Raw genomic sequence first — 14387 nt, 5'->3', positions numbered from 1 at the left:
GCACAATCCCTCACTGCAGGGGTGTGCGCGCGTGTCGAACTGCCCACGCGACAAGGCGACCTCTGCAGCAGAACAGCGGGAGACAAACCGGAAAAACCTGCCTGAAAGAACCCGCGAACACTGCATCCACCCCAGAGGCCCAAACGGCGATTAAAGCCCCACCTAGACTGCGAGGAGTAGCCGAGACCAAGAGACAAGCAACAAACAAAACTTTTTTTTTTTTTAATCAAGCTTTACTTGCCCGGTCTGTCGCGGTTCCTGGACCATCTGGGGTGAGTGAGTGAGCCGGGCTCCTCGGTATCACCCCAGTGCTGCATACACCCAGCAACATAGCTCTCAGCCCTTAGCTGCAGCTGCCTATGAAACCAGGGGGGATGGTCCCCTCAGGAGCTGGCAACCCCCTGGGAAGCCACCACACTCCTTCAGAAAACCCTGTGGGTTTAGGCTAAAATATGCTTTTCTAACTGTGTAATCTCAACCTCCACCATCTGCTAGAGACAGAGAAATACTGCCGGACTGTAGGTGGCACCATCCTGTATAAGGCGGGGTTTGTTTTGTAAACTTCTCTGTCTCTATCTGCTAGAGGGGGGGGCAAAACCCAGGAGTCTGGACTGATCCGGGTATGTACAGGGAAGAACCAATTTTCCTTTCCTGTTTGTACCCCGGATCAGTCCAGACAAGTGGGATGTACCCAAGCCCCTCTATTCTGGGCAGGATCCCGAAAGACCCGCGCACAACACGCTTTCCCTGAAAGTCACCTCTTCTGGCACCTGCACATCTAAGTGGTAATGTCTGGTAAAAGTGTGAAGAGAAGACCATGTCGCCACTCAACAAACCTGCGGAAAAAGCAGCTGCCACCCTGCCGAAGACGTTGCCCACGCCCTAGCAGAATGCGCTCTCAACCCCTCTAGCACCTACCAGCCCTTACAGATGTAAGCCGAAGCTATTGTCTCCTTCAATCATCATGCAAATAGTGCCCTTGGAAGTCTTATTTCCCCTTTTTGTTCCACTGAACAGGACAGATGTCAGAATTGGTCTGACCTCCGAATTTACCTGAAGCGCCACAGGGAGACATTTTTCGCAAAACTGAAGGCTTTCCCCTGAATGTGCTCTGGAACCCCCAGGATCCTTAAGATTATTGTGCCTACTATGATTCTCCAGTTTGTCCAGCTTAGTCTCCAAAGCTTTATTTTTCTCCCACGGCTCCCCAGTCGCGGCCTCCAGTGAGAGCATGTGGTCGTCATGTTCCCACAATTTATTTTGCATACTGCTGATGGTGGTGTTAAAAGCATTGACTTTATCCCTCAGCTTGTGAACTGAGGCCTGTATTTTTTGCAGCTGGCCAATTAATGCAGTGAACACGGCAAGAGGGAGATCCTGTAGCACAGCATCAGACAGTTCACACATCATTGAGCCGGCCTCCTGTGCCATCTTGTCATCGCTGCTGCAACTTTTCTTGGCGCAGACTTTTTTTGTGCAGCCAGTCATCTGAGCTGTGAAAACTGCTGTCTAAGTGTCCACATGATCACCTACAGAAGTTGCCTAAAAAAAAAAACCCCAGCTCGGACATAAAACTAATGAAAAAATATAAAAACGCCACTGGCTTCAAGGGAGCTGGACAGAAGAGCAACTTCTCATGGCGACATCATCCCCACACCCCCACCCTGGACCGGTGCTTTTCAATATATTTATAAATGATCTGGAAAGGGATATGACGAGGGAGGTGATCAAATCTACAGATGACACAAAATTATTCAGAGTAATTAAATCACAGGCGGATTGTGATAAATTGCAGGAGGTCCTTGTGATGACTGGAAGATTGGGCATCCAAATGGCAGATGAAATTTAATGTGGACAAGTGCAAGGTGATGTATATAGGGAAAAATATCCCATGCTGTAGTTACATAATGTTTGGTTCCATATTGGGAGCTACCACCCAGGAAAGAGATCTAGGTGTCATAGTGGATAATCCATTGAAATCGTTGGCTCAGTGTGCTGCGGCGATCAAAAAAGGAAACAGAATATTAGGAATTATTAGGAAGGAATGGTGAATAGAATGGAGAATATCATAATACTCCTGTATCGCTCCCTGGTGAGACTGCACCTTAAGTACTGTGTGCAATTCTGGTCGTCTCATCTCAAAAAAGATCTGGTTGCGAGGCAGAAGGTACAGAGACGGGCGATGGAATGGCTTCCTAAAGAGGAAAGGCTAAAGAAGTTAGGACTGTTCAGGTTGGAGAAGAGATGGCTGAAGGGGGGATTATGATAGAGGTCTATAAAATCATGACCTGACTAGAACGGGTAAATGTGAATCTGTTATTTACTCTTTCAGATAATAGAAGGACTAGGTGGCATCCCATGAAGTTAGCAATTAGCACATTTAAAACAATTAAGCTCTGGAATCTGTTGCCATAAGATGTGGTTACGGCAGTTAGTGTAGCTGGGTTTAAAAAAGGTTTGGTCAAGTTCCTGGAAAAGAAGTCCATAAACTGCTGCTAATCAAGTTGACTTGGGGAACAGCTACTGCTATTATCAGCATGGAATCTATTTAATGTTTGGATACTTGCCAGGCACTTGTTCCAGGATTGGCCATTGTTGGAAACAGGATGCTGGGCTTCATGGACCCTCGGTCTGACACAGTATTGCAACTTATGTTCTTAATCTACTAGAATTCTTTGAAGGTGTAAATAAATATATGGAAAAGGGCAAACCGATCGATATATTTTACCTAGATTTTCAGAAGGCATTTCATAAAGTCCCTCATGATTCACTATTCAGGAATTTGAGTCATGGGATAGGAAGCACTGTTCTATTGTGAATTGGTAACTGGGTATCTAAACTGATAAAATTTAATTTTATTTATGTAATCTTCTATTCCACAAATATCCAATTGTTCATTGTGGATTACAATAAAATTCAAAGTAATGTATACAGGGAAAAATAATCCTAACTATATATACATAAAGCTGGGTTCCACATTAGTAATTGCCACTCAGGAAAAGGACCTTGAAGTCACAGTGGACAATACATTGAATCCTCAGCTTAGTGTGCAGCAGTATTCAATAAAGCAAATACTTTTAAGAATTATTCAGAAAGGAACAGAGTTTACAACTGAAAATATCATACCACCTCTATTATTCCATAGTGCAACATCTTGGAGTATTGTGTGCATTTCTGGTGGCTCCAACTCAAAAAAAGGCAGAGCAGAACTAGAAAATGTATAGAGAATGGCAACATAAATGATAAAAGGGATGGAACGGCTCCCCTATTAAGAAAGGCTACACAGATTAGGGATCTTCAGCTTGCAGATTACAGAGGAGATGTGATAGAGATTTATATAATCATGAGTGAGGTGGAACAGATAAATAGGGAACGTTATTTACTTTTAGACAGCACAAGGAATAGGAGTCATTCCATCAAACTAGTAACAAACTGCAATTTTTCAGTCAATGCATAATTAAGCTGTGGAATTTCTTGCCAGAGAACTTGATCAAAATTAATATAGATGGGTTTAAAAAAAATTTGACCAAAGAAACTGGATGCTGGCTCTATGGACCAGTGGTCTTGTCCCAGCACAGCACGCCTTATTTTCTTATATTCATATTTTTATTCTTTCTACTCACACTGCTTCCATCTCTAAGTCATCATCATCCTGTGACAGCTGCAGGTAGGGGTTATCTGATGCAGGGCGGAACTTGTACCCAGTCAGGACAAAGAATATCAGAGTAGCCATTTCATCCAAAAGCTGAGGGTTTCCAAAAGAAAATACAATCAAAATTCAACATTCTGGAATATACACTTGTATTCCAATATCTACATACACAGCACATACGATGATAAAATGTACACCAATACATATGTAAATAAATGCACAAGCTCAGACCATAGGAATGAACACATTTGTATGCTCTAAGATATTCCATATATATTTTTGCTTTCTCCTACCTTACAAGCCTTGGACTCTGGATAAAGATCTGCAGCCGTTTTGGTCCCACCCATCCCCAATACTTCCAAACCTTTTCCCTCTTTTTTTTTTTTTACACCCATCCCCATAACACCTCTTTTGGGTCCTCCCCTCCACATGCCTTTGTAACATCTCCTTTGGGCCCTTCCCCTCGCCTATCCTTGTAACACCTCCTTGGGACTCTTCTCTCTCTCTGTAATCATCATTGTAGCTTTAACCACATTGGAGTAAACTGAACAATGGATTTAGTGACCCTGATCAGAGTTGTAGGACATGCCAAGCTACAGCTGCAGTGAATGCATTAATTAATGTGCACTTGCAATGACTTCCCTGAAAATATTCTTTGCCGGGGCATTTACTTATTCACTCCCTTCATACACCGGGACCAAACATACCTGGTACAGCCACTTCCACTGAAAAGGGACCGCAAGCTTGATAAGGATGGCAATGATGCGAGTGAAGTAAATGTAACACACAATCTACACAGGAGCAAACAGATTAATAAAACACAAAGTCAGAACTGTGATAACTCAGCTGCCACCTTGAAATCAGAGCATGGACGTTATATAGCATGGCAGGAGGAGCCCTGCATGTGCGTGAGCACTCTGGGCATGCAGTAAGGTGGAAGGGGCCCTGCAAATGCATACGGTAGTGCAAGAATTCTCTTTTTTTTTTTTTTTACACTAGATCTATATTTTGTGGAAAGTTATGAAAAATGATGAAGAAATTTCAGGCAATTACAGTTGACCAGTGGGTTATGCTCACTGACCAGCAGATGAGACAGAGATTAATTAACAGGCTTGCTGATGTCCCTACTTATATGCATCTGTGCTGACACCAGCCTGCCAGTATTTCTGAAACAAGTTAACAATTTCAATAATCAACAATACAACTGAACCAAAAGACAGAATTTATTTTTAAACTAGGACTTTCAGAGGAACCATTAAGTATTGAAGAAAAAAGGGAACCACTTACCTGCAATGCAGCGAAGAAATGAGAGGTTATTAACCCCATCCTCCTTTAACTTTTCCCTCCATTATATAATTATTATTATTTTTTTTTTTTTTAAATCTTTAGAAAGAAATAAACGTTTGGCAGCATAAGGAAGGTCCTAGACTGGACTGATTGGACTCAGGGAAAGGAAATTGTCAGGTAAGAAGTAATGTCACCTTCCTCTTCATAAATTCAGACCAGTCCAGACCAGTGGGATCGACCCAAGCTACTCCCCCTAATAGGGCGGGACACTACCCAAGCCGCTCACAAAACCGCCAAGGTAAAGGAGGCCTCTTCCCTAACATCTAAGCAGTAATGCATAGTAAAAGTACATAAGGAAGAACAACTTACCAATCTCCACTCAGCCCAAGAAATAATCTGGGGTCTTGTGGAATGAGCCCTTATCTGCTTAGGTAAAGGAGCACCGGAATCTACACAGGCTGCCGTAATCACCTCCCTTATCCAATGTACCTCTAGTGGCCCTTTCACACTTCAGCACTCCCTTGGAGAAACTGAAAAGATGATCTGACTTCCTGAATGCATTAGTTTCTTTGAGATACCTTAAAACTAATCTGATATTCAAGGAATGAAGAAGTCTTCCTCTTCGGAATCCGCCTGCTTGCTAAATAAAGGCAAGGAAATAGACAAATATAAATGAAAATCAGAGACTATCTTCGGCAGAAAAGGGACCATACAAATCATCTGGGATCCAGTGAACACCAGATGATGTAGTTTAGTGTTAGAATACAGGGGATGAAGGTTCATTCAAAGGCGAGGGTCCTAAGACTTCAGGAAAACTAACTGTTAAAATGGGGGGAGCACTTCAAGGAGTAAGAGGGGAAAAAGGCCACTATACTTTTCTAAAGAAGTAGCTGAAAAGATAAGGCAGAAAAGGTTAGCATTCATAAACTACAAAGACTGCAAAAAGAGAAGACAGGCGACAATATCTGAAAAAGCTAAGAAAAGCAGGGAGGGTAATCAGGCATGCAAAATCTCAAATGGAAGAAAAAAATAGCAAATACTGTAAAACAGTGGGACATGGCTTTTTTTTTTTTTGGTATAGTAGTGATAGAAGGAAGTGCAAAAGTAGCATTGTGAGATTCAGATGTGAAGGGAAGGAATATATAGAAGATGAGGAAAAAGCCTCCGAATGGTGTAGAAGGTAATCAAGCAGTTTTTGTGTGGGGCAGGAGAAAGGATTTAGGCCCTTCTGCTCACACTATATGGAAACCTCTTCCACTTCATTCCGTAGGACTTTAATGGTAGGCTTTCTAAAAATCTTCAGGTCCCGAGACACATCTTCCAAAAGATTGAGCGGCTGCAGAATTAACCTCTCAACATCCAGGCTCTAAGTGACAGGGCCTGGAGGTTGGGATGCTGCAGCCTGCCCTGATCTTGAGTGATGAGATCTGGGTAAGTCCCAAGATTTATCGGTCTCTGGATGGACAACTCCTGAAGGAGTGGAAACCAGAACTGTCTCGGACAATGAGGGACTATGAGAATCATAATCCCTCAGTTCTCACGAAGCTTCAAGAGAATCTTCGTCACTAAGGGAATTAGAGGATATGCATGTGCCCCCATGGCAGGCGAGGGCATCTGAGGCTGGTTTGCAGTTTGTCCTGTGCTTCAAACAGAACTGAGGCACCTTCCTGGTGTAGGAGAACGTGAACAGATCTACATCTGGGATCCCCCAGAGGTGGAATATCCGATTCGTTACCTCCTGGTCCACAGACCATGTGTGAGGGTCTGATGGCTCGACTCAGCCTGTCCACTTCCATGTTCTCCATCCCGGTCAGGTACATGGCCCTGAGCACCATCCAGTGGGACAGGGCCCACGACCAGATCTGGACCGCTTCCTGACCAGGATGTATGATCCTGTGCCGTTCTGCTCGTTTACATACCACATTGCTATTTGGTTGTTGGTCTAGATCAGGAAAACTTTGTTGGCAGCCGATCTGTGAAAGCCCATATCATGTACCCAATCACCTGGAGCTCCAGAAAGTTGATTTGACATGAACGTTCTTGAGGAACCATAAGCCCTGGGTGCTGAGCCCATCCACATGTGCTCCTCCCCCAGGGTAGATGCATCCATGGATAACACAATTTGAGTGGGAAGACTCCAATAGGATATTCCCTGTTTCAGATTGGAAAGTACCCACCACCAAGATGGGATGATTGGGATGCGAACTTGGAGGCTCTGTGTGGCTTGCCACTACTGAGACTTCAGGGTCCATTGGGTTCTGCACATGTGTAATCGTGCCAAGGGAGTAACATGGGCAGTCACGGTCATGAGACCCAACAACCTCAACATGTGCCAAGCCGATACTTGTTGGCTCTGTTGAACTTCTGCCGCCATGGCTGCAATTGTGACAGCCCTCTGGCATGGCAGAAAGGTTCAGATGAAGTACAATTGAGGTGACAGTCTGAGATGGGACTTTGGGTAATTGAGAACGAACTCTAGTGACTTCAGCACCCCAATGATCACATGCATTAGACCTAGCTGCTCCAGCCTGAGATGTACTCTTGACCAGTCAATCATCCAGATAGGGAAAAACATGAACTCCCAGGCTGTGGAGGTATGCTGCCGCCACAGCCAGGTATTTTATGAATACCCATTGGGCAGACGCAAGCCCAAAAGGCAATACCCAGTACTAGAAGTGCTGTTTGTCCACTACAAACCAGACATACCTTCCTGTGACCATGGAAGATCTCAATGTGGATGTATGCGTTCTGTAGGTTGAGGGAGCATAACCAGTCCCCTTTTTGCAAAAGGGGAATCAAGGTGACCAGGAAAACCATCTTGAACTTTTTCTCTTTTTAGAAATTTGTTCAAGGCCCTCAGATCTAGGACGGGATGAAGTCCTCCTGTTCTCTTTGGAATCAGGACATACATGGAGTAAAATCCCTGCCCTCTCTGCCGTGGTGGAACGGGATCGACCGCTCTGGCCGTTAAGAGGGAGGAGAGTTCCGCTACCAGTACTTCCTGATGCACTATCGGCTCCCAATACAGGCACAGGGGGCAGTTTGGTGGGACACCCAATAGATTTAAATGGTACTCCTGACGGACAACGGTCAGAATCCAGTGGTCCGAGGTTACACTAAGCCACTGGTTCATGAAAAAACACAGCTGCCCCCAACTGGAGGATCCATTGCCCCAGGTATGGGCAACTGGCTGATATTCCCTGTAGCCCAGTCAAAACCCTGTCCCTGGGTTTGACTGAGGAGGCAGCTGGGGCTTGGAAGCTTTCTGCTGCCTGGGACGGCCGGGAGAGCTCCGAGGAGGATGGGATTAAGGGGGTGGTGGATAGTACTTTCTTTGGCGAAAGAAGGACTTCCTTGGCCCCTGCTTCGACGGCCTCCTAGAAGAGGAGGACAGGTCTGGAACCTGGCGGAGAGTTGCTGGAGGGTCTTATGATTGTCCAGAAGTTGGACCACAGCTTCCGTCACCTTATCTCCAAAGAGATTCTCTCCCATACATGGCTCATCAGCGAGTCGTTCCTGTACCTCCGGTTGAATATCCAAGACCCGCAGCCATGCCATTCTGTGGGCGATGATTCCCGCTGCAGAGACTCTCAATACAGTCTCAAACATCGAAGACCACACAGACCTTGTGTTTTCCATAGCCCAAACTCTTGCACACCAGCAACATGAGTGTCTTGATACTGTTGAGGCAGCTGCTCAGCTACCTCCTGCACCTGCATCCAGATGTCCCGCGAATATTGGTTCATGTCGAGCTGGTAGATAGCAATGCAGGCAATAAGCATGGTGCCTTGGAACACCTTCCTCCCAAGAGCGTCCATCACTCTGTAGTTCTTTTCTGGGGGGGCTGAAGAGTGGGTCTGAGAATGCTTGGCCTTCTTGAGGGTGGATTCGACCACCGACTGGTGGAATGCTTATCGAATCTGACAGCCTTCTCGACAAGGTAAACCCCAACCGTCTTCTTATTGACAGACATTGTGAGTGGGAATTCCCAAATTCGCAGCAGCAACTCCAAAATGATCTTGTGTACTGGGACCGCCACAATCTCCTTAGAAGCCTCTATAAATTGAAGGATTTCAAGCATCTTGTGCTTGGCATCCTCCTCTGTCAACAGCTGGAATGGGATGGCCTTTGTTATCAACCTCACAAAATCTGTGAAGGTTAAAGTTCTCAGGCGGAGACTTCCTTTGCTCCTCTGGAGGAGAAGGGTCTGATGGGAGACCAGTGAATTCTCGGAGGAAGACTCCATCTGATCATCCCCCCAGGGGTCATAGGGATCCTCATCCTCATTGTATGTGACAGGGGATGGGGCCCTAGGAGCTTGGCCAATGTCCAGAGGTACAAGCAGAGATGAAACTGGACAGAAGGCTATAGGCCTCGGCAATCCCACCAGCCTCGGTGAAGCTTTCTCCTCGAAGGAACCAGCGATGACCACCGCATCAGTAGGAGGCAGCTCTGGTGCCCTGCCAGGCACTGGTGCTGGCCCAGAAAACACTCATTAGGTTGGTACGGCACCGATGAGCACATTGAGCTTTTCCAGAGGCAGTACGAGAATGGGCGGTACCAGCTCTGGTACCATTGGTGCCACAAAACTGTGGTCCTGCAGTGCCCCGTTCCACCTCAAGCTGGACTCGACACTCCAGCTCCTCCTCCAACATTGCCAATGCCAACACTGACTGGGAGGAAGGAGGGTTGGCCAGGTCTTTTTCAGACCCATGAGGGGGATCTGCGACTGGCATCAGGACCAGTGGAGACAGTTGCTGACCCCGGGCATCAATGGAAGACTGGCGCTCCTCAACGTGGGGTTGCTTCAGGAGCACTGCAGCAAAAGCCGGTGCATCCCCTTGCCCAGCACCATGCATTAATGGAGACGGGCACTGATGCTTCTTGGTCTTCCCATGATGCTCGGCCAGTCTTTCCCTGGTGCTGAGGTCTAAGATGATGAACTTGTCTCCTCGATCCAGAGGAGACAGTGGTCGATCTCCGGCACCCCTATCTACCGGCAGCCTTGATGGAATCCACGGTCCTGTCGATGGAGAGTTGTCCATCAATGTGGCTCAGATGGCCTTAGATGCAGATGCCACTGATTCCAACGTCTTTGGATCAGACTTCTTCGACCCAAAGAGGTGATCCATCTTGTCAAGTTGAAGCTGGAGTCTCTTCAGGGTCATCTGGTCACACAAACAGCAATCCCAGATGTCATGCGATGCTCCCAGCAGAGGATGCAGACTTCGTGCAATCGGTGATTGACATGGTCCACAAGCATCAGTGAAAACCAGACGTGGCCATGACTGAGCAAAACAAAAGGGCCGAAGGACGGAATGGTGGTGGCAGGCGTTGATGACCAGGGGTCATCAAAGCACCGCCACCATGGGGGGAATTGACCGCGAAAGTAAACTTACCCGAAGACGTCAGAAACACTGACTGGGGCTACTATGGGAAGGCACTGAGTGGGAACTGGCAATGGAAGAGAGAAAAAACTCACAAAACGAAGATTTCCACTAAGCCAAATAGCCAAAATTTTTAAGAGCTCAATCAACCACAAGGCTCACAGCTCCGCAGAAGAGACGAGACTGAAGAGGGACCCCACATGGACTCATGGTACTAAGCATGCTCAGTGTGCCTAGTCAAAGTTTCTAGAACCTTTGACAATTTTTCTGCATCAGGCTCCATCTGATGTCACCCATGTGTGAAGACTACTATCTGCTTGTTCTTGGAGAATCCCCAGATACTGACAATGCATCTTCATCCAGTCTCCTTTCCTCACCTTCTCTTGTCCTCCTTCCTGCCTCCAAAGTCTCAAGAACCCAAGAGCAAATGAGAAACAGAGGCCGCTCCTGGAGCAGCATTGTGTCCCAAACAGATCACCTGTAAGCCCTTAAATAATTCTTAAGAAATAAAAACCCAGGGTAAGGAAGAAATCTGTACCGCAGGAGAAGCAGGATCAGTGGCACTAGCACTAGCTGTTCAGGGTTAAGAGGAGGGCTGCATCATTACCATAATATGGCAGCTGGAGCCTCTGAAGAAATTAGAATTCTGATCTACCAGGTTTTCACCCTGCCCTCCAACCTCCCCAGCCCCCACCAGCATAAATTTGCAGCTACAGAATTCCTGTTGAACCATGGTACACTCCTTGCAGAGCTTTAAAGCACACCAAATCTGTACCTTCCTAAAGCATTCAAGAAGTGTGCAGCGTGGGGTTTTTGACACACACAGCCGTTGGCACCATTTTCCCCTTTCAACATGTGAGAAAACTTCCAAAAACCAGTCACTCACTCCAACTGCAGTTTATTCAGGGCTCCCAAGTTCCAAAAGGCTACTGTCCTGCTGCCATGACTTATCTCTGTTGAAGCAGCAAAGCAGAGGGAGAGGATCGGCCAATGCTGCTTCAACAGAGATAAGCCATGGCAGCAGGACAGTAGCCTTTTAGATATATATATTGATCAGCTGCCCTAATCCACATAAAACATTAAAGACACAGCACTGAACTGAGAAAAAAAAAGAGGATCCAACAAGGAATTAAGGAAAAAAGGGAGAGGGGGGCAAGAGAAACAGAGAAAACTATCAAGGTTCCCCTGGAAGCCTCCCCAGGTCCTGAATTGCTCAACGGTAGGAGGGAGAACCAAGCTTTCACCACTAAAGCTTCTGAATTTTTCTCTACCCTAAATTCTTCAATCTATAGCAAGGTTCATGCTCAACTGAGGGAGTGAGAACTAATCTTTCACCTCAGGAGCTCTGAAAAATATTTTTCTTTTTCAGCCTTGCAGTAACATCAGTGAGCCTATTGATCTCCATCTCCATCTGCTGGTTGGTGAGCATAACCCACTAGTCTGGACTGATCGGACTGGATGAACAGAAAGATGTATTTTCTTCTGTATTTATTAATGTTGCAAAGTGCATTCAAGCCATACTTTCTATTAGTGCAGAATTCTGAAAGGACTTCATATACCTTTTTGCTGGTCCTTTAAGCGGTATCACACAATGTACAAAGACTTCAATTCATTTTTTAAAGCCTTTAAATCACTTTAATCACGAGCACCCTAGCTAGCTGACAATTTTAACAGTTTGCAGGAGTCAGAAATACTTGCTCTTCTCCACAACAATGGGTTGAGAGTCCGCGAAACTACTTGGGATGGCTACAAAAAGAAAATCAGTGGATTTTCATTGTTTCTCATACCGCAAGCAAGGTGAGCAAGAACCAGAGGCAGACGAGCATGGCGTGAGCATGGGGCCGACCCAGGAAGCGAGCGAGATGGATGACGCATTTAATCTAGCCTCGGAGGAGGCCCCGACTCGATCCGAGTTCAGAGACTGGTTTTGCAGCCTGCGGCAAGACCTAAAAAGCTACAAAAAAGAAATACATGAGATGCTATAGGAGTTCCATGAGGAGATCGCATCACTTGGACACATGGTGGATGACAGATACTAGTCTAAACGGCCAGGCAGAGATTACTAAACAACTCCAGGAGACATGCAATGACTTGCAGGATGAGAATGCATCCATGAGAGCCAAATTGGCAGATTTAGAAAACAGAGCTAGGACAGGAAACCTCTGTTTCTGAGGCTTTACAGAATCAACAGAAAATGCAGAATGCCATGCCTTAATTAGCCGTTTCTGCAGCTCTTTATTAGACCCTAATGGAAATGCTGAAGGAAGCCCCAATACGGATATTAAATTGGACAGGGCACATCGAGCACTGCGACCTGCGGGTAACAACCAGCCACGCGATATTGTTTGTTTTCATGATTACTCCCTGAAAGAAAAAATAGCCACTGGGGCTAGAAAACAAGCCAGATGGTTGTGGGAGAACCAACAACACAATGCAGGAGCAGAAGCCTGCACTTCAAATATTCAACACCAAACAGAGGGAAGTGCAGGTAATTCAATAAGTCCCCTCAACTTCAGATTCTTTTCATCAAAGGTTTCTTTTCATTTTACATCGGCAGCTCCACTGCTTAGACAAGCACAGAATTTAAGAAGGGTCCCCCAACACGGACCCATGTGGGAGAACCAAGACATTTCGGTGTATGCTGAAATCGGTTGAAATTAAGAGAAGAGACCCTATTCCTTCGCAGAGAGAATATAAAATATTGGTGGTTGCATCCATTTGGGCTAACCTTCACCTGGGACGGGATGACCTCCCAACTGCAATCCGTAGCGGAAGCTGTGGCCATTTTAAAAGATAGAGGATTCACTGCAACAACCACATCAGGCCCTGGATCCAAAATATTTCCCCCCAAAGACCAGCACCCGAGATGGCAAAAGGCGAGTACCCGCAACAGCAGACTGAAAAGGAATTCAGACTCACACCAACAGGCTGTGGAAGTCCCCTGAGAGAGAAAACTGGAACCCCCGACGAAAGTCAGGGTGAATCTCATTAACGCAGAGGGCGTCTCCAGGTTATGGGCTACCCGTCTACGTTCAATCTACTCATGGACTCTAAGAAAGCACTTGGCTTTTCTTTTTTTTTTTCCTCTCCTCACTGGTCTTTTTTTGTTTCTCTTTTTTTTCATTTTCTTCTATGAAAGGGAAGAGACTATATATTCAACAAGATATACAGACATGCGAGACTTAAGATATCCTTAGTTTTGAAGTTATGACTAAACCTCCTGTTGAGGTTTTATTTACATGGCTAGCAGGGACTTCAATGTTAGATAGTAATTTCCTCCATACAGATGGGAGAAATAGATCTGCGGGGAGGTGATTGCAGATCTTTAATTTTGTATGGGAGGGGGAAGTGGGGGATTGTATTAATCGACCATGTTTATGCCTAACTTTGGAAATGCTGCTTGATTATTGGAGACTCACTCGGCAAGGCTTGACCGATATCGTGTTCCACATATGCACTGCAGTCACTGTGAATGGTGAGAACTTAACTGTCTTTAGAATGCTATATCTGCTACGCCTTCTTGTCAGAGTATGAGCACTCTTGCTTGCTAGCTTTACTATTTTTCCCTACCACTCGTGGGGGGAAAGGGAAGGTAACCTGTGTCCATATTAGTTATCATGGGAGGGGAGTTGGCTCTTTAGATTTATCATGGCTTCTTTTTGAATAGTATCATTTAATGTCAAGGGTCTCAATTCTCCTCTTAAAGAGACATATGCTTTATAAAGAAATGGGGACCCTGAAAGCTGATGATATACTACTACAGGAAACTCATTTAAAAGCACGCCATGAATCCTTAATGAAATCCAATGCTTATCCCAAACAATTCTTTACCCAAGCTCCAAAGTGGCTAAATATGCAGGAGTATGTATACTCTTCGCACAACACTTTGTGTTCGAATGCCAATCCTGAATAAGAGACCCACTGGGCAGATATCTTACCCTGCAGATAATGGTAGATGGGGTAGAATATACCTTAGTAAACCTGTACACCCCAGATAAAGATCAGGGTGCATTCTTAGCCAAGCTGCACCAGGTCCTCCTCATACAAAGTAAAGGACCACT

General features: G+C 45.7%; 1 protein-coding gene across 2 annotated transcripts in view; it reads right to left on the bottom strand.

Annotated features, from left to right (window-relative positions):
- GPR107 (G protein-coupled receptor 107) overlaps nucleotides 1–14387 on the bottom strand; it is a 271212-nt gene that overhangs the window by 17345 nt on the left and 239480 nt on the right. For both annotated transcript variants that reach the window (XM_029614537.1, XM_029614536.1), the window contains exons 16-17: nucleotides 4360–4443; nucleotides 3624–3745 (exon numbers count right to left, since the gene is read on the bottom strand). In XM_029614537.1, the coding sequence (XP_029470397.1) occupies nucleotides 3624–3745; nucleotides 4360–4443 (206 nt within the window). The remainder of the gene's footprint in view (nucleotides 1–3623; nucleotides 3746–4359; nucleotides 4444–14387) is intronic.

This window comes from Rhinatrema bivittatum, chromosome 8 (assembly GCF_901001135.1).
Source record: "Rhinatrema bivittatum chromosome 8, aRhiBiv1.1, whole genome shotgun sequence".
Classification (NCBI taxonomy): Eukaryota; Metazoa; Chordata; class Amphibia; order Gymnophiona; family Rhinatrematidae; genus Rhinatrema; species Rhinatrema bivittatum.
Note: the sequence above shows the minus strand (reverse complement) of the source record. Positions and strands in the feature narration are given on the sequence as shown.